Source organism: Apus apus, chromosome 4 (assembly GCF_020740795.1).
Source record: "Apus apus isolate bApuApu2 chromosome 4, bApuApu2.pri.cur, whole genome shotgun sequence".
Taxonomy (NCBI): domain Eukaryota; kingdom Metazoa; phylum Chordata; class Aves; order Apodiformes; family Apodidae; genus Apus; species Apus apus.
This window is the reverse complement of record NC_067285.1, coordinates 78638877-78664824: the sequence shown is the minus strand read 5'-3', so window position 1 is coordinate 78664824 and position 25948 is coordinate 78638877. Positions and strand designations below refer to the sequence as shown.

The 25948-nt window shown below is 35.9% G+C and overlaps 1 protein-coding gene across 5 annotated transcripts in view; it reads left to right on the top strand.

Moving 5' to 3' along the window:
- The window catches only part of ASB5 (ankyrin repeat and SOCS box containing 5), a 37808-nt gene extending 17296 nt beyond the window's left edge, over positions 1-20512 (top strand). For 2 of the 5 annotated variants that reach the window (XM_051620032.1, XM_051620033.1), the window contains 6 exons: positions 14017-14096; positions 15186-15293; positions 16761-16911; positions 17069-17203; positions 18340-18531; positions 19924-20512. In XM_051620032.1, the coding sequence (XP_051475992.1) occupies positions 14017-14096; positions 15186-15293; positions 16761-16911; positions 17069-17203; positions 18340-18531; positions 19924-20051 (794 nt within the window). In that variant the 3' untranslated portion in view covers positions 20052-20512. Of the gene's footprint in view, positions 1-6308; positions 6641-11060; positions 11129-14016; positions 14097-15185; positions 15294-16760; positions 16912-17068; positions 17204-18339; positions 18532-19923 lie in introns of those variants that run through there. The other 3 variants (XM_051620036.1, XM_051620035.1, XM_051620034.1) reach the window with 3 other exon arrangements.
- Positions 20513-25948: the final 5436 nt, after the last annotated feature.

Genomic DNA, 25948 nt, shown 5'->3' with positions numbered 1-25948 from the left:
ATGCATTTGCTTTTTCCTAATTATAATACTTTGTACTGACCTTCAGCTTACTTCATGCTCTTGGTATCAGACAGTTTCTTCATTTATTCAAGTCTGTTTGGAATTGTTTCCATCTGAGCAGTTGCAGCACCTGCAGTTGAGTGTCATCTACTTATTTTATAAAAATATTCTGTCATCCATGATAATAAAAAACTGAGCAGCACCAAATCCAGGACAGGACTGTGCAGTCTTTCACATTTGTTTAAAGTGGATTAAAGGCCCATGTCTTGATACACTGTCAGAATCTAATTCTTTTTTCAGTGAAGTCAGTGGTATTGCTGCCATAAAAGAATTAAATGAAAAAGGGATCCATTCTATTACAAAGGTCCTATTTACAGTATTATTTTTAACTTTGGCACTGATTTTGTAAACATTCATATACACATACTTGCTCCATTGAACTGAAAGGAACTGACCAGTTTTTTCAAGCTAAATGCCTTGCAATCATGGACTATAGCTGTATTTTAAATAGGTTATGGTGCCTAGTTTTTTTTAATTATTGTATTGAAGTGAACATGTATTTATTCATTATGCTAGAAAATTTGCAAAAGTCAACTTTTTATTAAGTACTTTCTTTATGGAAAAACTCATGTCATATGTATCTTTATTCGACTTTGTAATTCTGTACCCCACAACCTGACCTACAAAAATGAACTTAATTGCAAAATAATTTTGGGTGTAATTAGCTCCTTAGCAGGCTATCTGCAGTGACAGTGATCAGCACAGTAAGATTTGGTCTCTCGCTGTGTTTCCAGACCTATGAAGAGTTAATAACTCAGCCTTTTGTACAGCTGTTGCTGAGTATGAATTGGAGGATCAAAAGCAACCTTTAGATTCTTCCTACTATACCAGCTAGCTGGTCATATAATGGAAGTGCTCTGCATATACAAGCACTGAGTTGGAGCTTCAGCTGAGTTTTATAGTTAGTTACTTTAGGATGAGTTAGTAGTGTTGTGGTATGAAATGATTTCAAAGTCTAAGTGTGTATCAGATCATAAGAGTTAATTCATTGTCAGGTGTTTTGGGTCTGTAAGATTAAAAACTCTGCTGACAAATACTAGGAAGAGGTTGGTTTGTGTGGAAGAGTCCGTATTTTGAAAAATAGAGATACCTTTATAGAAGGGGAAATATGGTTCCCATTTATAACCCTTTTATAAGGCAAAAGGAGTCTATTTTACAAAGATTAAACCTCATACTCTGTATCTGTTAAAATGCTTTTAGCTGCAGTTTGAAGGTGGTATAGAGGAACTTTCTTATGAAATAATAATTTTGCAGAAGTTAATATAGCATAAACAACAAACAACTGGTATATATAGATACCTGGGGTCTGTTGCATGAACTAAGTAGTTCTGACAATGTAAATGCTTTTTCTTTAATATCCTATTTTAAATTTTTAATTATTTCAACTCTCTTTGCAAAAATTTGCACTGTATACATAAATATACTATAAAGTAATATTTGAAAGTTATTTGAAAGCAGAATTTGTATTTGTAGTATTTGAGTATAGCTTCTCAAAATATATTATACTGTTTTTGCAGAACTGGAGAAATGAGTATGTTCTGATTTATTCTAAGCTTAAATAAAAAAAAAAATAAATAAATCTACTCTTGAATGAACATAGCAAGCTCTGAGCTACCCGTCTCTGCTGCATCTGCCTGGGCCAGGCAGGATAGGAATGCTCCACACTCTAGCTATTCCTACTTACCCTAAATTAAGCCATCCATGGGACTTTGGTATTTGAAGACTGAAGGCCCCATCTTCTTTAATTATTATAAGACTTGTAAATTCTCTGAAGCCTTATTTTTCTTTTACACACGATGCTGCTTGGGTGAACCCAAGAAACTGGTCCATTAGATACAACTCAAAAGTAATGCTGTTTCACTGTTAGAGATTTACTGTTTGGAAAGCTTGATTAGATTTTGAACTGTGGTGAATAATTAGAGCAAAGTTTTCCTATTTTATTCTAACAAGTTGCAATTGATAATGTCACTCAACAACAGTTGTTAGGTAGGGAAGATAGGCACGAGGCATTTTCTCAACTTACATTCCACAGAGATCACAGTTCTATTAATAAAAGCCATATAAGACCTCTACTAGCTTCCTGGATACAATAGAGATTCATTTAGTAATGACAAGAATATTGTATGGCATACCTATTCACCATACCACTTGGTGTAAGGCACCACATTTAGCATTTGTTTTTCATATGCAGCACGTAAGCTAAAAGTGTAAAAATGCTTAAGATAGTGTTAATGTTATTTTTTGAAAGTTCAGAAGGGAGATTTTTTTGATAGAGCTGATCACCTCTTATATGCTAGAAGACTTTGCCTAGTATGACAAATAACTACCAAAGAAGAGTCGTACTTCAAAATAAATTTCAATAAGACACTTGCTTAGAATCAAGCAAATGACACCATATATTAGCAAGATACCAGCACTTTTCTCCTCTGAAACATAAAGGGATGATGCAACGAGACTGGCGTGGCCAGAGCCATGTTGTTGCTATTTGCAGCAACACAAACCAAGCACATCTGTTGGCAAGTACTGACTTTTTCCTCATCTTGAAGAAAATCTCTGAGGCTAGAGAAACTTCTAGTGAATATATCTGCTGGAGCGTGTTTGCATACTTGCTTCCCTGAAGGAAATGGAGATATCCTACCATGTGGATTCCTTAGTGGTTGTTTTTTTTTTACTCCTACCTGTATCTATACATATCAGGACCTTCTTGAGAATAGCATTGCCACACCCTGTATTTTACGGTCAGTATTATTTATCTCTGTCTCCTTGAAATGAGACTTTTCTGAAGGTCACACTTAACTTGTCACCAACCTAGGTCCTGTTGGCTTGCTTGATGTGCACAGTCTTAAGTTAACTCACATAGAAATCCTCTTCATCAATCAATCTCTTTATTTTTCTGGATTAATAAGCTTGTGCACCACAAACAAGTGCAAAATTAAACATTATGATCTCTGATGTAGCTCAAAACCTGGGTTTTTAAAGGTGCATGGCAATAAGACTGAAAGATAATCCTGGAACAATCGGCCTGCAAGGCCTGAAAGAACAGTTGTTACAGAAAAGCCGTTAGAAACCTCCGGTACTGGACTGGGACAAGCTCAAACGTACCATCTGCACTGGTCCTTTCTGCAGCAGTGGGGCATAAGACAAGAGGGGAAGAAGACCAAAATAGCATAGCTCCCTGAAGGTGATGTTCCTTCCCTCAGCCATAGACCTGTTTATGGCCAGGGTTCTGCTATTCATGCTCCTTTCTTGTAGGGGATGTTCTCAAACATTTGCAATGCAGGCAAGCAGCGAGTGAACTCCTGCCAGGGGTAGATGGTGATGGCTTTGGGGGAATGCATTACGTGCCGAAGCACTGACCTCTGTTCGTGACTGCAGCAATACTGGCTGGTTGGTCATAAATCCACTGTGGCATGCTGCATCTGTTGCATTAGTGGATGTACTCTTTGGTATATCTGGAGACTTTTTGACAACAGATATGATCTCTCTCTTTATGATTCTTCTTTCACAGTAGCTGGCTGCAGATTCAATCTGTGGGGCTCTGTAACACTCCCATGCTGACTGCTGTTCTCAGGCCTTGTGTCTTTCTTCTCCGTAAATATCTGAAGCCCAGGCTTGCTTGGTAACTGTTTTGGCTAGATTCACCAGCATGACTAGTGAAATGTGTTTTACTCTAGCCCACGTGTTAGCAAATATTCTGTGCTACCACTGCCTGTCTGCATGGATGTGGCAGGTACACACTGAAAATCCACAAGCCAAGAAATGTAGTAAATGTATCATTTTTCTGTATTTGACTTCTGTGAGGGCCTTTACCTTATCAGAATTTCAAATATTTTCTCAATCTTACATTCTAATTCCCAGCATCCAAGGATACAAGGTCTAACAACTGTAAAAATCTTCAGGAAAAGGGTTGTGTCTGCCCTGTCTTCTGGCTGCTTTTATGCAGGTATCTGCATTACTTCCATGCATAATTATAATTAAATACTGTCCCTAATTGCCAAAGGAGGGAAAGAAATGGCCAACTGTACTTTCTACATACTTGGATATCTACTTAGATTCCTGTTATAGGTTTTCTGGCAGATTTGAGTGTCTTCTATAGAGAAAAATCTCAAGAGGAGGATCGCATACCAATTCCATGTCACAGGTGGAAGTGACAGTTCTTCTTATTCAATGTTTTTACCTGTATGTTCATCCCCTATATGTATCAACATCTCAAGTATTATTTTTAGTACATTTCCAGTTGATTTCTGATGTGGTATAGCTTTCCCTTGAAACAACTCGTATTTATGTACTGTTTTAATAGGACTTTTTAATGGCTTTTGCCTGGAGACTAAATGGTTGTGCCTAGCAGAATTTAGTTAAAAGTTTTTTCTACAGTCCTGAGTAGGATAAGCTTTCCTTTCTTCAAATTATGAAAAAAAATAGTGCATCTTTTTATATATTGCTTTCTGATGTCCTCCAAAGTATTCAAAGTAACTTAATAGTAATGAGTGGCAACTGTCTATGGAATAGAGACACTTTTCCTAGTACCCTTGCCTTGAAGATGGCAGATGTTTGGGGTAAGCTAACTTGCTTGGTAGCTCATTGCTTCCTCTGCAGTTCTTTGGACTGGTGCCCCTGGGGGTCTTCCTCTTTGAGGCCATGGCAGCTTTATGTGAATCGCTGGTTTCCTTGCTCCTGCAAGTCACACCTCTGAGACTAGTAAGGGAGAATGAGGGCTGGAATATCTCTGGAAAGCAAGTTTCATTAACTACATCCAGGCTTGTACCACTCCTCTAGAGGGATTCAGCTTCATTCTCAGCTGACATTCTTACCCACAAAACTCCTACAAAAACATGTAGGTCTTTTGTCTTCCAAGCCCTCTGTCAAGCCCTGATGTGTAATACCAGATGCTTTGCTTGATACTGATCCTCACCACCTTCTCCTTAAAGTCCTGGGATTTCATTCCAAATGAAAAGGAAGTGTAAAACTGAGATGAGCCTCAGAGCCATGACAAGTACAGAAATCCTTATGGGTTATTTCTCACCTGGAGAATAGCGCTGCCATCTGCCTAACACAGATACATGTATATATGTCCATAGTAAGCTTTCTTGTAAATTAATCTTCTAGTATTTATTCCCTTGAAGAAAACACTACAATGTAACAAGTAATTCTAGGATTAAAATTATGTATTTGTAATGTGCCTTTTTATAATGAGTCCTTTTGCAAAAAGCTCTGTACAAGACTTACTTGAATCAGATTGCTGGATGTGTAGAAGGGGTTATTTCAGTCTGTGAGCTATTCTATTTCATTCATCTAGATAACTATTGAAGAAAATAACTTTCTGAAAGTAGCATGATGTCTGGGAGAGGGCAGTTTTGGTCTCTCTTGCGAAACTCACAGTAGCCCATCTGCTCCTGTTCTGTACAGAGTGTACTGCCATTTCAGTAGGGCAGTTCTCATCTGCTGTAGTTTCAAGGTGAAATTTACAGCTGCTTCTTCTTCTTTCCCTTATCCTACCTAAGTATAATCTTGCCTCTGATATTACCTTAAAGAAAAAGAAGAGGGAGTATAGAAAATTGCATTAAGTACCTGTGTATTATTTCAAAATCTTAGGGATGAATTTTATAATGTCTGTTATTTTCTATCAGTGTGATACATAGTAACAAACAAACAAACAAACAAATTGCTTTTAGTTGATTGCCCTCCTTTTTGTGGTTATTATTTTAAAAAAAATAAATAAATTGATTTGTGCTTCTGACCAGACTAAAGCCTTACTTTTACAATAGGATCTGATTTTAAAAATAATCAGTGAATTGTGTTTTTTTGGTTGTCAGACCATGCTTTTAATTATTCAAGATGCAGGTTCTAGCTGACATCTGTAGAAATCTTTGTTCCCCATTTAATGAAAACAAAACTAAACAAACCACAAAAAAACCAGAAGTGCTTCGTAGTTTTATGGATTCTTCTGAATTCCAAAACATCTCTTAACTGCAAGTTACATGTGAGTGAAGCTGGATTCAGTAACATTGTTTCTATTATTAAAAGAACTGCCAATCTGATAAAACAGTTTTAGTTTTTCTGGTTTAGGTTGCTTGTTATTCAAGCAACAAAGTGTTGAATATTTAAGCTTTAAAAATCTTCTTCTGTTTTGGTTAAGTGATTAAAAAATTAACACCTTTTTCCCATTTAAATCATGTAAATAGTTAAGACTCATGCTGTAGCTAAGCTGATTCTTTCTCTGTTTTAAAAATAGAAAATGCTCGAGCAGTCCTTCCCTTCCCCCACTATGTACTCACTGGTCCAAGCTAGTAAATGTTGCTGAATGGATTTCAGCGTTGTAGCCATTCTACAGTAAGTACGGCAAGATCCTTTATGAAAAAGCGAGAGGAGGAAAAAAAAAAAAAGTAGTAGAAAACTATTTCTGGATGTTCGTCAGACGAGACTACCTGCACCAATGACAAACAGACTTTCCTCGACAAACAAATAATGACAAACAACACTGCTGTTCAGAGGAGCCAGAATCTCCCCAAAAGACGCCTAGAAAGTATAGGGGAGTGTCCTGCGAAAAGAAAAGCTAGCTGGGGTATTCTGACCAGCCAAGGTTAGTATAGCAGCCATTTCAGAAACCATGTACTGAAATGTGCTAAGCTGACCCAATTTACGATGTTCTAGCTCAAAAATGCTTTTTGATTTTTTTTTTTTCTAGCTGTAAGATAAATGCATGCTTCTGTTTGTGGCATTTCATTGTCTTGCATGGGTTAACACAAGGGTTTTGAAGCTATTTTTGTTGTTTCTGTGCACTTATCAGCTGATCTGAAATACCTTTTCATGTTTATCTGCCCTATTTGTTTTCTGCAAGTGTTTAAGGCTTGACTTACCCTGACTTTTGCTGTCCTGTCACAAGGTAACTGGATACTGAAGGCTAATTGTTTACAACATGGAACTGGGTAATGAAAGGAGGGGGAGGAGTGAATTTTACATATAACTGTATATGTAAGGAGAAGTTTCTAGGTAGATAAAATAGGAGGCAATGGAGGAACTACAGTTGACAGAATTATTGTGCTGTACTAAGACACTAAAGACAAAGATATAATTGTAAGGGTTTGCATAGAGAAGTACTTAAGAGGTATTTAAGTTGTTGGACACTGACGTTTTCAGCAGTGAGGAAAAAACTATTATAAAATAAGTGTTTTGGACTGCTATTTTCTGTGCTCTGTTTTCCTAATTTTTATATAGTACAAGTGTGTAAAAGGGAGCTTTGAGTAACTGCAAGAGTCTAACAGGAATTTTGTGAAAGATTGATCATAATTCAAATCAATATTGACTATCATAAGGCTTAGAGTGAAACGAAAAGAAAATAAGGAAATCCAACTTGCAATTCTTGCTAATATGATAACAAATTATAAACTAGAGATAAGAAAGTAGTCAAGAAAAGGAGGAGACAGGGAAGAGATTTGATATATTGTGCATAAAAATAATTATTAAATTATTAAATTACCATGTAAAATGTAGCTGTATGTTACAGAAATCAGAGTTATTCTTAAAATATCTTTGCTAATTTCCAGTACTTAGAACTAAGCAATATTCAAGAATGTAAGCAACAGCTAATTATAGCTTTCTAAGTAACTGTTTCAATGCAACAGCACTGTAAGGTTATGTTTATTAATCAGTTTTAATATGCAATGTATCTTTTAGCTTCATATTGTTCACTCTTTGGGCTAAGTTTTCCTGATCTAAAGTAATTTCATTTATGAACATGTCAGCTAGTTAGGTTAGCAGTTGCCAAAAAACTAGGACATTATCCTTTAAACTGGAAAGAAATTTTACAAAAGTTTATCAGTGCTAGCACTAGCCACTCCTTGATATGGTTCAGTGGGTCTTAACAGATGACTGTATTAAAGGTTGATGTGAGTTTATACCTTGGTGCTGTAGGTATGGCACACAGAGTTTGCAAGCTACATTCAGGTAGAAAAATACCCAACTAACTGTTGGTCCTTGAAGAAGAAAGAACAAGCTGTCCCTGAGCAATGGAGAGGAGAGTTGTGCTGAGCTTTAATGGGACAGGAGAAGGGGCCTGACACACATCTTCTTGTGTGTGCAAGGCCCAACACGAGGCCAACAGCAGCAACTGCTGCTGCCACCACCGTTACCATTGCCTTCATGTAACATGATGTCTCCCCTGTTGGGAGCCCAGTGAGATGTGGTTGGATATTGCAGTTGTGTTCTTTTAGGTTTTTCAATACAGTTTAGTGGCTCATGTTTCTATGTGAAAAGTATATTAAATTGCAATGCTGAAGCACTCAAGACTTAGGAATTGTTAAAAGTAAGGTTGTCTGTGCCACACTGGTTTGACCCTCTAATGCATTGTAACCCTATATTTGACAATGTAGTCTCATGCTGTACTTTTCCACAAAGTCCTTGCTTCCCTTGATGTGCAAGATGGATGATGTTCTAAGAATGCATTAGGTTTATACTCAGAAAAAATACACCCTATGTTTTCCTGATGTTGCAAAGACTAGTAGTGAATGGAAGGATAATGTCCCTAAAAATAAATTCTGTTCTTGTCTTTTGTGTGGCATTTACATGTTTTAAGACCAACCCTCTAACCTAAAAGTTTCTTGGCTGATCATGGTTATTATTATCTAAGGCTGAAATTTCAGAAGCTCTAAGCTCTCATAACCATAATTAAACTATGCTTTCAGTGTACACTCTAGTGCTCAAGTACTCTGGAGAAACAAAGCAATTAGATTGGTTTTACAATTTAAGCATGAAAACTCTTTGTCTTTTAGCTCCTTAGTGATAAAATAGTATGAATGAATGACACAATGAAGATAGACTCAGCAAGAGTGTTGAAGTATTCTTTTTTTTATTGGAAGAATACCGTGAAAAAGGAAATATAAAATGAACAATGTTATACTCAGTTTATAGTGTGGATACCATGTCTTAAAGAGTGAGAGATCTTAATAGAGGTGGAGAAACAAAAAAATGTGAATACTAACCCATTAATTGAATGCAATACTGGAATGACAAAACTAATGTGGTGTAATGTAATGTGGATGCATCATAAACAGAACTGTGTGGGGAAAAAATAAGTTTTTTATGGTTTTCAAGAGTAGGAAATGGTTGGCATTTGCATTTGGAATGAAATACCAAAATTTTCAGTCTGTATGATAATAAACACTGGAAAGAATATTGGTTTGAACTAATCAAGGTTTCATTTTTTTGTATGCATATGTTTATATATTTATGTGTGTATATATTTATATACTTTTATATGAAACAAAGATTATTTTAAATATTGAAATAGAAAACTTAAATGCCACTTGAGCTACATCTTCTCTCTCAGATGTGTTTTAATAATCTCTAAGCTATATTCTGATTATTTTGGAGTTCTTCAGTGTTGATTGATTGATTGATTGATGGAATTTCATTTTGTAAAAAGAAGTGGCTTCTGGTTTGCTGGTCATATCTAATCACAGTTAAGCACCAAAAATTCATTTCTTAACTTTTAAGTCCTTGGCTTAGTATTTTCAATAATTTTTTAACATTAAATATCAGTTAAGTAGTTTATACACTTCTTTATCCTGCAAGGGCTTTAGACAAGTGGGTAGTTTTACAGTGCTGCAGTAAAAATCTGTTAGACCTTAATTACATATATAAAATGTCAGACAGTTTTAACAACTAAAGTGAAGTGAGCCTGTTGATCCTTGGGACTACAATGTTACAGTTTTTCTGTTACAGTTTTTGAGCCCATCTTTTGCTTTAGTTGCCACAAACTGAAGTACTCAGAATACATCTTAAGGAATAAAAGTGACAGCAATGAGCTTAATAGATAGCATTTGTTAGTTTTGCAGAAATACTTTTTAACCACAGTACTTTCCAAATAGTCCATGTTTCTCATCTCCCAGTAGTGAACTGTGTCAGGCCTGTATTTTCAGTTCTTCTCTGTTGATCCTGCTTCTTCTGAGGACTGGGATACCATCTGTTTACCCTTAGAGCAGTATTTTTCTGAAGTGCTGAGCCCTGGCATAAATCTTCTCCCAGTGCCATTGGTGAGATGTCCATTCAATTCCAGTCCTCCTTGATTTACTTTTCAATGTACCTCTTGCACTGTTTTGTTTTGCTTTTAAGAGTACACACATTTTTGGAAATAGAAACAAAAAGATGGGATGACTGAAGTTAATGACTTATACGAAAATGTTTTTACTTGGTATGTTAATACTATGATGATCATAACTGCAGGAATGACTCACAGGTAATTGCAGGTAGATGTAGAGGAGTGAAGTCTGTAGGAAAACTTGAAGAAGATAATACTAACTTAGAAACTGACCAAATTCAGAACAGCAAATACCTATTTAAGGTTTTTTTCACTGCTGAGAATAGTTATCAAAACCCTAATGTATCAACCGAAGAATTGTTTAGAAGATAATTGAGGCAATCGTGAGCAGCTACAAGAAAAACATAGTTCACTGTATGGCCTAAATAGCATTTGAAAGATTTTCAGAACATCTTTGCTTATTTCTTTTCTGAGTATGTTATCAGTAAATAGTAAAATAATATATGACCATTTGGCAGTGCTTCCCTTACAAATCCCATGTAATCCCCTAATATTTGGGGATGCAAAACTATGTGCCTCACTGCATGAGGTTAAAAAAGGAGTTTGTACTGCAGTTCTTAATCAGCTCAAGGTTCTCGTGATTTCACTGTGAGTTTCTCTTGCGTTCACATTCCAGTTAATCTGTCTTGGAAAGCAAATGCACAGGTCCTGGCACTTTGAAAAGTTATGTTGAAAAAATAATATGAAAAATTAAGAAAAACGGCCCGTGTCCTTCAGTATATGAAAATAAACTGGCAACTTGTAAACACTCATATCTTCAAAGCTGCATTTACTGAAGGGTGAAAGTTCATATTACATTGAGCTGCTGATCTTTTTCCAAACATAGCTGCAGTGTATTTAGAACAGGCCCAACTAGCAAAAATGGTTTGGGGTTTTTTTATTATTTCTATTTTTTATTTTCCAGATTGAAAGAAATGAGTAAGATTTATAATTACAATTGTCTGGAAGTGCCATGGGGAGATGGAGATTTAGGTATTGTATGATACTTTGTAATTTTTTTTTAAACTTCTCCTGTTAATACGGTGAATATATTTATTCCTTCTTGTTAGTGTTTACAAAGCAATGTAGGCTGTGCTTCCTGGTAAACTATACACCAGAGAACCTGGAACTAATGTGGCTTCTAAATATAGTCAGAGATACTTTGTATTCAGCATCTGTCAGAGAAGACATCAGTAGGGAATTAATGCATTAACAGTTTTGGAATAGACTATGTTTGCTAATACTGCAGTTACAGACAACAATGAATGAAAAGCTGCCCTGATTTACTTTCTTGTTAATGCTTTCTAAGTGAGAGTCATAGCAAGTTTGTAGATTAGCAAAAGGCAACAATCAAAAAAATTATTTTTACACATTTTATGTTTATGAAACATATTTATTTTGAGCATATTCTTTTAATGATGATTTATTATGATTATCAAGAAATCAATTGGAATGTGGAAGTTTTTTTCTAGACTTGGTTTTCACAAAATATTTCTGCAGCATTTTGCTTATAGATTTTATTTCTAGTACAGATGATCAAGCGTCTTGTATTTAATGGATTTAGCAGAAACAGCTAGCTGCTATATGTCTTTACATGAAGATGGGGGTATAAGGTGGGCCTAGGTGTAAAACAGAGCTTACAGTAAGATCTGGCATAATTTGCTTCTCAAATGTCACTGAAGTAATGACATTAACAGACTTGTGCAATTCAAGAGGGAAGATGAAGGAAAGAAAAGTGGAAAAAATGTTGCTTTCCTACCAGTGTCTTTGTTCTGGTTCAGAATTATTATCTACAGCTACAAAAATGTCCAAAGTGTGAGTTCATTTAATGCACATTAAAACTTCATGACACATAAAATTGTATTAGGTGTTTTTATATATAATAAGTAAGTCTTTTTTTTTTTTTTTTTTTTTTTTTCCTCCTGTTAGTTTAGGAGTAGGATAAACTGTCAAGACAGAGAAGTTTTTATTTGTAGAGAAAGGGAGACAAAATTTCAGTACCTCTAAACACAGCTTCAAAATCTTTGCAGCTGCCAGCAGAAGAACTTAATGGATATAATTCATTTGAATTAGAACAACTCAAGTGCTGGTTCAGATACTATTACAGAAAGCATTGGTCAAAATTCTCATGGTGATTGCATACATCTGACCTACAGTAGGATAAATGTATCTGAGTTTATTTGGATGACAGAGCAAATGTTGGTGTTTTTTCAAAATCAGGTCACTTTCATATTTCTGGGCTCAGTTTTTGTCATATAATGCCCCTTAAAATCCCAATCACTTTGTGTATGGGTTTTTTTTAGCTGTTACTCTGACTAGCAATAAGAATTGCAAAATATTACATTTAATAAACCTTAAGTAAAAAGTATATGTGTGTACATGTACATGCAGATGCTTAGTGCAAATAATTCTGAAAGTGTATTGGAAGCTGGATCTTGCCTATGGTGCATCCACTCCCACAGATGAGAGAGTGCAAGGAGCTTCACAGATATGGGATACTCTGTCGTAATAGAAATCTCCATGCATTTTTAAGATTAGGTTTACAAAGCTTTAATCTCCTATTTTTTTCAATGTCTGTGATCATCTTTATATAGACTTCTGATAATTAAAATACTGAGCTGTGCTTTTGTTTTGCTAAGCTTTTGACCTCAATAGCATCCAGTAGTGCTGAGATCCACAATGTAGTTCTATATTCTGTGAGAAGATACAGTCTTACCTCTAAGTAAGTTTTAGTTTCATTCACTAACACCTCTAGGAAAATGGAGGTTTTATCTCAATTTCCATAATGTGCACTATTTATTATGTTTACGCATTGGAGATTCATCTGCCATTGCTACCAGTTCATCATACTTAGCTAATTCTCTCTATGTTTCTTCAGGAATTTTGGGGGGCTTGATATAACTCCCATGAGTGATTATTGTAGCATTTTACAGTTCCAGTGATTTTCTTCTTACAGGAATAAAGATTGATAATATATTTTGAAGATGGTCCTTCCTTGCACAATCTCTCAAAACTTTATTTGCAAAAATTCATACAATAAATTGGTATCCACTATGTCTGCAATCCTGTCTGGCCAGGAGCAACCGGTCCATGGCCAGCCTTCCAAGAGGAAAGAGCAGGTTCCAGGGGCCACAGGATGACTCTGGGGTCTCTGTTGGTAGTTAAGGAGGGTAATGTGTGTGAAGGCCAGGTTTTTGTTTGGTTTCTTTTTTTCCCTTTCTTATTTGTGTGTGATAAATAAATGAAAATAAATGCCAAACCATTATATATTAAGCATATTTAACTGGTTTTATCCCTATCAGCCTGTTAGAATAAGAACTTAATACTGTATTTCTACTATAGCAATTTTTTGTGTATGTGATTTTCACTGTATTTCTCTCCTTGCTCTTGTGTAGTAGTTGCAGATCAATCTCCTAACAAGGATTTCTGTATTGATTTTCATGTACATCAGCTTTTTAAGGATTTTTTCAGGAAGGTTTATGTCTGTTTTAAGTTCAAATATCAATTTGCTGAGGTTTGTACACTTCTATATGCCAGCTGCAAAAATACTACATTATTTTTAAAAAGTAAATAAATAGTGCAAAAGTAAAAGTGGGAGACATAGCAATTCATTAATTTATTAAATCAGATTACTAGAGTAAATATATTAATATTCTGTTCTCTCTACCACATAATAATTTATTAGAGAAGTTTACAGTTAATAATAGAGCAGTATTTATTGACTAGGAACTGATCATTTAAAATACAGTTTCTGAAAAGCATAAATTAATTTCTTAGGACAGTTGGCTTCATTCTGTGCATTATACTTTCTGTTTTGCTCTATGCATTCCAAAATCCTTCTAATTCATATGGTTTACTCAATAAATGTTGTTATTACATAGGTTCTTGGGCAGATCGCTCACCTCTGCATGAGGCAGCCAGTCAAGGACGTCTTCTTTCTCTAAAGACTTTATTGTCACAGGTGAAGGCTGTGTTCTTAAAATTGCTTTCATTGTGAATGTTACCTAATTTATTGGCATAGATTATTAATCCAGTTTTAGTATGCATTGCTTTGCTTTTTTCACTTTACTTTTTCAGAGCAATACACGTTTATGGGTTGTTTTTATATGATAAGATATGTTAATATTTAAAATACTTTGTCTGTAGGTTTTAAAACTTACTCCCCTCACCCCCAATTTTTTACTAAAGTTGTATCTAAATATATGTCAGTCTTTCTGTCTGTAATTCCTCTGCTTTAAGTCCTCAGGTAAATAGAACTAATCAGTCAGATACTTTGAGAGGGGAAGAATCACTGAAAGACTGAGCTTTTTCTGTAGCTGTGATTTAAAAAAAATGTATTTTGTTAATAGCAAAGGGAGATGGTAAACTGATAGATTTTAATATTACAGTATTCTCATATTAGCTACTACAATACTGAAAAATACTATATACACTCACTATTTGGTGAATGCCAATAAATGCAACTATTAATTCCTGAGAAATAAGAGACATCTACTGCAGAAAAATTCAATGGCTTGATGATTTTATCAATACAGGAAGTGTTTTTCCTTGCTAAAATTAATGGCTTAGATATTTCCGACCTTATGTCAGAGAATCATAGAATCACAGGATAGTCTAGACTCAGGGTTGTTGAGTTTTAAAGATCACCAAGAATGGAAATGCACCAACCTCTCTGCACCTGTTCCAGGGTTTCACTGACCCTACAGTGCATTTTTTTTGCATATAACTAATTGGAATTTACAGTGTTCTGACTTGTGTTTGTTGCCTTTTGTCCTATCTATCACTGTGCATCTCAGCAGTCTGTTTCCATCTTCTTTATACTTCCTTTTTCCTATTCCTATTTTTGATTTTAAAAATATAGAAATGACAACTTTTAGTCTGCATTGATATACATTGATTGCAGAAAGATTATTTTTAAGCTCAGATTTTTTTATTGTAAGTAGAGTTTTAAGCCTATTTATAGGTAAGATATTCATTTGAACAGTAGTGTGAGAAAATTACTCCTGACAGCTTTTGTATTATCTTTATATGGCATTCGTGTCTTTTTTAGGGGTACAATGTAGACACACTAACAATTGACCAAGTAACTCCACTTCATGAAGCCTGCCTAGGAGATCATGTAGGATGTGCCAGAATCCTTCTTGAAGCAGGAGCAAATGTAAGAGTGTTTCCTTTTTTCAATATTTCTCTCTACTCACGTTATCAATTGTCTTGACCTCATTTTAATTACCATAAGCTACCATCTGAAAGCTAGCAAAGGAAAGAGATGGGTCAAAGAAACATCATTAGAGACATGTTAGGTTACAAGAAAAAAAACCCACAACAACAACCAAACAAACCACATAATTATATGTGTATGAATAGATATCAAACAGAAGAACACTAACAGGGAAGTAAGATATATGGGAACTGGGCAGACACTGAGACAGATTAATGAATTGGAGAGAATATGCTAGCAGTGTGTCACCAGCCTTATTTCCTCTCTGAATTTCATTACATTATTTCTCTTCTAAAATATGGAAGGTGTCCTTCTCCTTTACTGGTTTCCTCTTGCTTTGAGTAACTTGCAGGAGACTGTTCTTTATACCTCTAGAATGTCTTCTTGTCACACTGTACCTGTGTGCTCTTCAGATTCTTCGGTCTGAGTACAACTAAGCACTGGTTCTCTTTTTTTCTCCTGACACAGACTGGAGTTATCTGTTATCCCAAAACAAAAATGGGACTTTACAGACCACTCTCACTACAGTCTCTGCTGACATAAGGTTCAAATGTATGGTTTCTCAAGTCTCTAATCTTTGTGATGGAAATATTTATTGTCCTCACAATTCAGTTTTGAGAACCATGTAGAATATGTCTGTGTTATTACAGACAAAGAAAAAATACATAGATGTTTCCAAAAACAATTTCGTTCCACATCAGTTAGCACAAGGATTCTAAAGATACAAAACTGTAGATAATATAGACAAAACTATAAAAACAAATTTCATTTTCCTGTCTGAATTTTTTTAGTACTTGTTTTGATGGGCTTGAGGGCATGCATGGAAGAGGGTAGGCCAGAGTCCTGGAAGGAGGCCCTTTCGTGATACCTGTGCTGCTTGGTTTAGTATTACTAGCCCTCACAAATTTCCTATTTTCTTACTTCATTCTATCACACTGGGAATATTAGCTTTGCCTCCATCATGAGAAATACCACTCCAACCTGGAGATTAAAATCACAAAAGAAAATGGCACATAATCCTCACATTTAATATGGAGTTTGCAATCATGACAGCGCTGCAGAGAGAAGGTCCCCAGTATCCCACTACTACACAGATTTTCTGTATCAATTATACAATCTAAATGCAAAGACTTCTGAAAATTATTTACTGCCCAGATGTTTATGTGTGCTTTTTAGTATTACTGGTGTATTTTGGTTTATTCAACATAGTTCAACAAGAATAATAGTAAACTAATTTCAACTGAGGAGTGTGGTGAGAGGAAGAGAGTAGCACAGGGACTGATCAGTTAAGCTATATTATTGAAACCAGTAAAGTTTTTGGTTTTGCAATGCAATTTCTTACCATATCGTGTTAAAAAAATTGTATTTCTTTTGGTTCTGTTCTTAAATAGATCTTATATATTCTAGGTAAATGCTACAACAATTGATGGAGTGACACCTTTATTTAATGCATGTTCAAGAGGCAGTGCAGCATGTGCAGAGCTCCTGTTAGAGTATGGTGCCAAAGCTCAGTGGGAGTCCTGTCTTCCATCACCAACTCATGAAGCAGCCAGCAGAGGTAAGAAATTACCTGCTGAGAAAACGTGGAGCAGTTGATGACTGTGTGAGACTGTTAAGAATAAGATGACAATAAGACTTTTAAGAAATATGTCTAGTTTTGCCTATTAGACAGCTTACTGAAGTCAAGCAAACTCTGTCACTCTTTGTACTGACAGGTCACAGTGAATGTCTGGAGGTACTGATATCCTGGGGTATAGATGTTGATCAAGATCTTCCTCATTTGGGAACACCTCTCTATGTAGCATGTGTTTCACAGCAGATCCATTGTATTCGAAAGCTTCTTTATGCAGGTACGTCATGATTTAAATAAAAATATTACTCATATGTAAAATGAGCATCCTGTACTCACCTTTGAAGTGAGCTGTGCTCAATCAGTGCAACTAGAACTCTTGCTTGCAGGGCTCTACTTCTATGTTCATTCATGTTTTCTTGTAATAACTTACTTAATCTTTCTTTTTTTTTGTGGCATAGCAAGCATATGAGGAAAAAGGGAAGCAAGACCAATAATGGAAATTTTTAGCACCTACTACAGCTTGGTAGATACTCATTTTCTGTAGGGGAAAAAGGTTAAAAATCAGGTTTGAGAAAGTAGTTTTCTATAGTAATCATTCAGCTTTCAACAGAACTTTTTTAGCAATGCCATGCCACCCTTTTTCATTCTTCAGCATGCTGTGATCAATCATTTTAGAAAGCATAGAGGCTGAGTTGCAGGGAGAAGTAAGGTAAAAGGCATTTGGTCCTAAATTTCACTTGATTTAATCCATGGGAAAGAGATACTGGAGGCTCACTCTGTCTCAGCACAAATCCAGGGACACAATCAACATAGCTAAAGGATCCTTTGCTGTATTTCGGGTAGTGACATACAGGGCTTGTGTGTCCTGCAGCAGAATTAATGGAAATGAGTAATTACAGACTTGCCATTATTGCACTGGAATTGTTTTTCTAGTAAATTGCAGGTTATTTAGAACTGAAGGGAAGCAGGTAAATAGTTTCTCATTAAGTCAGTCTGTATGATTAAATATCCTATGTCATGAGTTTTATGTTTAAGAATTGCAGAACAGTTAGCTTATTTTAAGATTCAAATACAACCATACATTAAAAACAGTAACAGAAGGGTATATTCTGCATTCTTTGGTACAGTGATGCTCACATGACCTAATTTGACTTTCTTTGTTTTTATAAAGTATTTTCCTTTAGAGTTTAGTTGTGCTTATGTAATAAAACCTAGGATAAGGGTATGGATTAAAAAAACCCCAAAACACTGATATGAATAGGTATAGTGCTACACAATAAAATTAGTGAAGTGGCTAAATTCACTGTTGCATTCTAGGACAGTGGAGTTGGTTTGTTTGTGTAGTAATATCATCTTTACTCAATTACAGTTTTAATTAATTTCTTCTTATATCTCCGTGCATCTACCTGCCAGGTGCCAATGTGCAGAAAGGAAAGCATTTGGAAACTCCACTCCATGCTGCTGCCCAGCATTCTAGTACAGAGATTGTAAACTTACTCCTTGAATTTGGGGCAGACATAAATGCCAAAAATACAGATTTTGAGAGGCCTGTTGATCTAGCTGCTCCAAGTGGTTTAGTGGAGAGAATGCTGCTCCTTCATGAAGGTAAGTTTTATGTGTTTTTGCAACCATAACTTGTATTCTTAAAAAAAACAACAGACCCCTCAAAAAGAAACTCTCATCAGCCCAAACAATCCATGTTATAGAAGTTAAAATTGTGCTTTATGAAATGAATATGTTAACATTCAAGTAAACTCCTTTCTATGTATAAAAACACCCAGTAATATTTAGTCTCAGGCCAGAACCTGTTGACCAAGCAGCATCAGAATTTATACAAGTTGAAAAAGTATTATCTCATGTTTATTGGGTGTTTACAGAATTAGACGTTAAAGCTACATTTTTATTGGCTCTTACAGACCTTGTTAAAAAGAAACAGAATATTTCAATGTCAGATTATAAATATATTTAGTTTTGACCAGATGTCCCAATATTTAAAAAAAATAAATATATATTAAACACATATAAAGCACTTTATTTTGATTGTAGGCAAAAAAGTATATTAAGTTTCATGTTTTAAATTTTCTTTATTGAACTGTAAGCTCCTGAGAAATAGGAGTCAACGCTTAGGAGTTCCTTAAAATTCTTAAAGGTCTGTTGCCTTAGAAAGAGAGAGAATATCCCAAAAGGCACAGGATTTGTTCAGACTGACCTATGTACAGTGTAAAAAGAAATCACAAGACAAGGTAGGAAATAAGAAAAAGTATTGCAATAGCCCAAGTCCATCTCTTTAAAGGTGAACTGACAAGTAGCATTGATGAATGTTTTCCTCCAGAAAACATCTCTGTAGTCTGAATGCTGTTAAAAAACCCTCTAAAAAACCGTTGGTTATCACAAAATTGCCAAGGCTAGCAGCATTGCTGAAAGCCACAGCAAAGATGTAAAGTAAATAAATAAATTAGTTTGAATGAAACATACATGGTTTTATTTCCCAGAGAAACACAGATAAGCAATGTGTTAATTTTGAGGGTCTGGGGGGGGGCGGGGCTTAGGGGGACAACTAAGACCACTACATATGGTCCAGAATCTGCGGGTATTTTGCCTGTTCATTCTTGTTGCAGTGAGGCATTGGAAGTGCAACTTGTAGTGCCTTAGCACATATTTAATCTGTCCTATGAATACAAAAACCACCACAACTACAGTTTTTGAAGTTGTTGACATCAGGTCAACAACTGGGAGCAGGTTTTACATTTAAAAACAGAAATTACTTGTTGACCTGACCTTGGTTTTTTGAGTATTTCTCTGATTATTAATAAGGTTTCAGCAGCTGCAGTCTTTATCTTTGAGGGTAAAAAGGCAATGAAGGAAAAGGAAGGAAAGAAAAGGACAAATCTGCAAAATGTGAACTTTTTTAGGAATCCTGTTATTTTGCAAGACTGTTGTAAAACAAAGTACTGGCTTAAGTTGTACAATTAAAACTCCATTCTCTTTTGTTTGCAGCCACACCACCTTCTCTTTGTCAGCTCTGCCGACTATGTATCCGAAATTACATAGGAAGAGCTAGACTGCATCTTGTCCCACAACTCCAGCTGCCAACAATACTGAAGAATTTCTTACAGTATAGATAATTTAGTAATTAACCTTTAGAAAATTGACTAACAAGTACTTTTCCTCTGTTTATTGTATGTTTTATCTAAAGAACTGCTGGGCGGAAAAAAAAAAGCCTTTTGCATATTAAAAAAATAAATCTTTGACACCTGGTGTTGGTATAGAGTAATAATTGGGAGCCATTCAGCAACTGGTACCAAGGTGCTAATATGGCTGAATTGAATAAGTGTGCTGATACTCTGGGAAATGATTGTGTAGCTTTAGCATAACACTTACTGAATAGCTTTAGTGCTGTTAATTGCAATTGTATTTATACTCTTAAATTCTGTTTGACACACAAAGAGGTTCTTCATTATTTGTTAAGTTTGTCCATTTGGAGTCATTATTTTATGTCTTTAAATTTCTATTGCTTGTGTACCTAAAAGTACTTGGCAATAGGTACACTATATACATTGATAAAAATAAAACAAGTATATGTCAATTTTTCTAATTTTCCTTTATATAGACAATTGATTAATGACAGTGAGAAACTTCCTTTATTCTGTCTCGCTGCCTGTGCTATGAATTGGAATTATGCTGCTGTGAACATAATGTGATTTTTTTTTTCAGTCATACACAGTTCCTAGATTCTCTTGTTTGTTGGTACAATTATTAACTTAAAATTCCAGAACAGTAGTCTTCAAAAGCTTTAATTCTGACATACTTTTGATCTCCTCTTGTAAAACAGAATTATCTGGGCTCTTCCCTTACATTTTCATAACAGTGCTGCATCATGGGCATATTGAATAATTATTTGCTTCAGAGAAAGGCTTATGTCATTGTATAGTATCCGTGAGATTTCTGAAGGTGTATCATGGAGATGTGGGTTCGGAATCCTCAACCTCAACCAAGGTGGATCGAAGATTCCAGAAATACATCATTTTTTTGTATCAGGACAGGTATACTCTGAAACGGATATTTTTTCTCTTGTTAATTTATAAACAATTACCTAGCTCCAAAAACCATGTTGCAGAGTCCCAGAATGCTCTAGCAAGCATTTCTGAGATCAGACAGATCTTATTCTTCAACTCTTCAGCCAGAGAAGGAATGCTGACACCCCCAAGAGACATTACAAAACCCAAAGGATTTCTGCCTCGCTCATGCCCTTGCATGGCGACCATTTCCAGTCATGACCGACTGCTTCGCTGAAATGCGGCGCTCCTTCTCAGCCTTTTTGTTTGGTGTTCCTTTGAGAACAGATTATTTTCTTAGTGACAGATAACTTAATTCCTGCAAACCAAAGCATGAGACATCTAAAAATTTGCCACTTGTCCCTTGTGATTCACTCTCTTCCATTCCTTTTCAGTGACTCCTTTTGGTATTTATGTTGCTACTGGAAAAAAGCCAAGTGAGGAACTAATTATAGAGGAAGTTTTCACAAAGAATGAATACTTGGTTGCTAAATTATAGCCATGTAATAATAATGCAGCTCTCTGACATTTGCCCTGGTTAGAACTAATCCTAATTTGCTTCTGTTCCCTGCAGAAAGTCTAATAAGGGCCTCTCTGCATTCCCTGTAAAGGAAAGTCAGATGGAAGTAAACCAAACTGCTTAGGAGTACATAATGTACATACTCTGTAGTGAAGCAAGTTGTGTGGTTTTGGTTTTCATCCAGAACCATGTAATTTGTGGGTTTATGAAAATACCATTACTGTGTATTACTTTAAACAACAAAGAAGTGCCAAACCATCCATGGCACTGTTGAAATTTTCTATGTAGAATGAGATCATTTAGACTCTCACCTGCAGGTGTGCGCAATGCTTTTGACTCAGGAAAGTGTCATTTAAAAAAGCTCGGATATTCTATACAGTAAGATACTTTTCAGCAAGCATGGATTCTGCAAAACACCTGTTTGAAACAAAACCAGATGATACTAGAAGTTTTGCTGAGAGGTCACATCAGAGCCCAAGCCACCTCATCACAAACAGGTGTTTCATGCTCCCGTGGCATTTGCAATAGTCTAAACCCACTAATCCTTTCTGTCATCAAAAGAGCAAACAAGACCATCTTAAGATGGTACAGGTATTCAGTACTACTTTGTTTCTAATTCTATAGAATGGTGTAAATTAGCCAGAAGAGTAATCCAGAATTAGTTTATAGAACTAGTTTATAGTCCAGAACTAGTAATATTACGACTTTAATCTTAGGCGATATGCAGCTCTCGGTCTTTGATCTTTTGCTACTGGATAATTAGATTAAAATAGAGTCACTTTGGCAAGCTGAGCCAGGTTGGATGGGTCATCACTTCTGTTACTACGTGACAGGACAAACAAAATAAGGAATGGACATTGTTACCCTGGCAGGACTATGTACTGGAACAGGTCTCTGGCAGATCAGACCACACTAATGCCACATACCAAAACCACATAGTAATGCCATACCTGACATTAGTGTTTGGCAAAATTCTTTCCAAAAAATGATCCCTTGTTGAGCAAGAAATGAAGGAGGCTTGTTTTTAGTCTTGACTGGGGCTCTGCTGGACTGAATTCTTAGTATGAAACAAATGTTAAGTAATGTATTAAAATATTAAGTAATGTGATCTGAAGCAAACACTGAACCATGTCAGAGCACTGTTAACACTACTGCAGCACACCCAACTATAGAGTGAGCCTTCTTTACTGGCTGAAGTATCTCTTACTAGATAATTATTGTATTGGCAAAAAAGCATCTTAAGTAATTTTCGGGGGGGGGGCGGGGTGGAAGTATTGCAGTGTATTATCTTAATTCTCCAAAGAAGTCCAACTGTGAAATCCCGCAGGCTTGCTGAAAAAGCACTCAAAGGGACATACAAACGCTACCTGACTGGCGTTTCAGGAAACATACGGATCACGCGATGTCCCGGTGTTTACTGCCAGGGCCGGTAACCCCGGGGGCTGCAGCGCCCGGGCCCGCCCCGCAGCCGCTGCCTGCCCCTGCGTGAGGGCGGCCTGAAGGCTGCCAGTCCATGGCCTCCCTCCAGAAGGGGCGTACAAAATGTAAATATTCAGGCTAAGCAGTTGCTGTTGGCAATACTTGGCTTAGTTTTTTTATCTGTACAAATTAGGTCTTAGCGCTGAAAGCCTCTTTGGGTGAATTAAAGGATTTTTTGGGCAACCAGAAATCTCACTTTACTTAACGAAACTGTACAGGCATCATCTTCGCACCTGCTCATGCCTGAAACATTTTTGTCCCTGTTTCATAAAGAAGCAGACCTTTGCCCAGGGAACAAGTCACTGTAGGCCAGGAGAAGCAGCAGCAGCTCTGGTATGGGACATTGAAGTGATACTAAGGGTGACTTGGCCTTTTGGCCATTTCGTCACAGTTTAACACTAGCACTGACCTGTTAACTCAGTGTTTTTCATATCTTACCCTGATTTGGCAAGAAGTAGCACAGCTATAAATGAAAAATTTGTTTTAATGTATCTAAGTATGTGGGGGAGATTAGTAACTGTAGATAAGCTAGAAAACTTAACAATTGATTAATCAGATGCTTAACATACGGCTAAAATGAACGGCTTGTGATTTTTGCCTTAAAGTGCCATTTAGGGAGAACATACAGGTCACCATCTTTGTTGATCCACAAGCTCTGAGCACATAGCTCACATCCTAAAGGAACAACTGTTGCCACATCACATAAGTTTGTTTTTCACATCACACAAGTCTTCACTTTAATATTTTCAGATGGTAATGTGTGGTTTTCATTTACTTTTGCTATAAAGGCAACAAAGAGGTGTTGTATTTAAAATTTGAAGACATCAAATACAATTTCTGAGAAAAGAGGAAGTTTGGAGGGGGTTACCACTATTTTTTATTTTTAACATAAAATTGCTTTGAGCTTTTCCCTGGCACGGCATCTGTAGAAATTATCTTAATATTCAAAACCTTCCTCAGAGCTTTGATTTATCCTGGATACTTTCACCACACTGAAATCAGTTTTCCTCCAATTATGTAATGGAGATCTTAATTTAGTTGATGTGTGATTGGGCCAGTGCTCCTGTCCTTATTTAAGCAGTAATTCCCACAGCGCTGACAAACATCATGATTGGGTAGGGAACTGTAGGACATGGTGCAGAAAAGGGAGTCCTGTTTGTAAGCAGCTGCTGAACCACACAATGGCCCTACCCACATCAACGCCCACGTTTGGCTGGTTTTGACTAGCAATAGCTCCAAACTGATGAGTCAGATAAATTTTCAGGTTCTTTGTATATATTTTCCCCTTTTCTCACCACCAACAGTCTACACTGGTTCAAATAATCATACCCTCAGAAGATGACAGTGCTTTGGTTTTATGTATATCTAGGGCTAAAATGCTGTCTTCATAGGGGAAGATGAGGCCTTCGCTCATTGTTTAACTACAAAATTGGACACTAGATTTAAACAGAAAGGTGATTAAACCAGCATTGTTGACAGATCCTTTTACAATGGATGCTAGAGACTTCCCAGTAAACCACTGAAAGGATTACCCAGAGTGGAACTTTGAAACACAAACCCCATTCTGATTACAGTACTGTTGCCTGTATAATCAACAAAAATAAAATTTACTGTCTGATAGGGAACAAAGCCTCTTTGAAATAATCATGTTCTAAAATACAGCTTTCATTATTTCTTAATTTCTCCAATACATTAATTTACTTGTTATTATAACATCCCATAGCTTCCTTTTCAGCTTCATTTCTTCCTAGAGCTGGTTTACTATTTTATCAGTGTTTTTTTTCTGACACAGATGTTACTGATACGGCATTATAAACCACAAGATGTAACTGTTGTTTGTGAAATGTTCACTAAATCTGAAACTGTACTTCATGTCTTCACATGTTGTGCAAATGCATATTGGTCTTCACAACTGCCTTTCTAAATCTATGCTCTGCACTGTGTTTTTAGGAATTTTATCTAGAGCAAAGGTAACCATGGACTTAATTGCCTTTCCACATAAATGTGTAAGTTTCAAGTTTTAAAAAAACCCTAATGCCCATTCTGAAAGGTATCTAGACTCAGTACTTTAGTTTTGTTTTCTGTGAAAAGAATGGAGTTTCTTGCATTGGTGTCATCTTAAATTGCTGTAATTCTGGATTTAAATCACTTTACCCAATGAAGAAATTCAAGAACATGGAAACATACCTCATTTTAAAGGCGGTCTTTGCAATTGAAGAGTTTATAGCTTAAGATGTTTTTTTTTTAATATTGTTTTGGAACCCACCTAGGAAAATCTTAAAGAAGCTAGAAACACATCAGTTGGTCAAATTCTTTCAGTAGAATAATGAATTTGATTTTGTAGGGATAAAGTGATGTTGAACTTAGCTGGGATTGAACAGTAACTGGAAAGCTTGAGTTGTACAGCTTGATAAATTTCTTTATTCAAATAGAGATACAACTTTTACAGAAGAGTCAATCATTTGAAGACAAAGGATTTTTTAATATTAAGGGGAAATAATCTGTATTTGACTAGGTGTGCCAGACAATGAGGTCACACATTAGCAAACAATCTGAAATTATTTTTTAAAATGATGAATCTGTAGTTTGACAGTTGCAACCACAGTTATAGCAGCAGACACAATTACAAGCTTTTCTGCATGTTCCACACGCTTACCACACGGCATACAACCACCTTAAAGAAAATGCAACCTCATTTTATTCACTATGACTGTTACCTGATAAATTCCCGATATAAAAAGTGCCCTTTGACTTAATTTTTTGTATTTCAGCAATGGAAGAGATCTTAACTCTCTGTCATTTAAAGATGCAATAGATTTGTCTAAGATTCCATGTTAAGGCACAATCTATGCACAACAAATTGATGCAGTTATATTACATATTGTTAGATATTTAAACTGTGAACTATCAGTAAAAATCCTTAGGACACAGCAAAATATCTAAAATGTAGTAGAGTGACAGTTAAGAT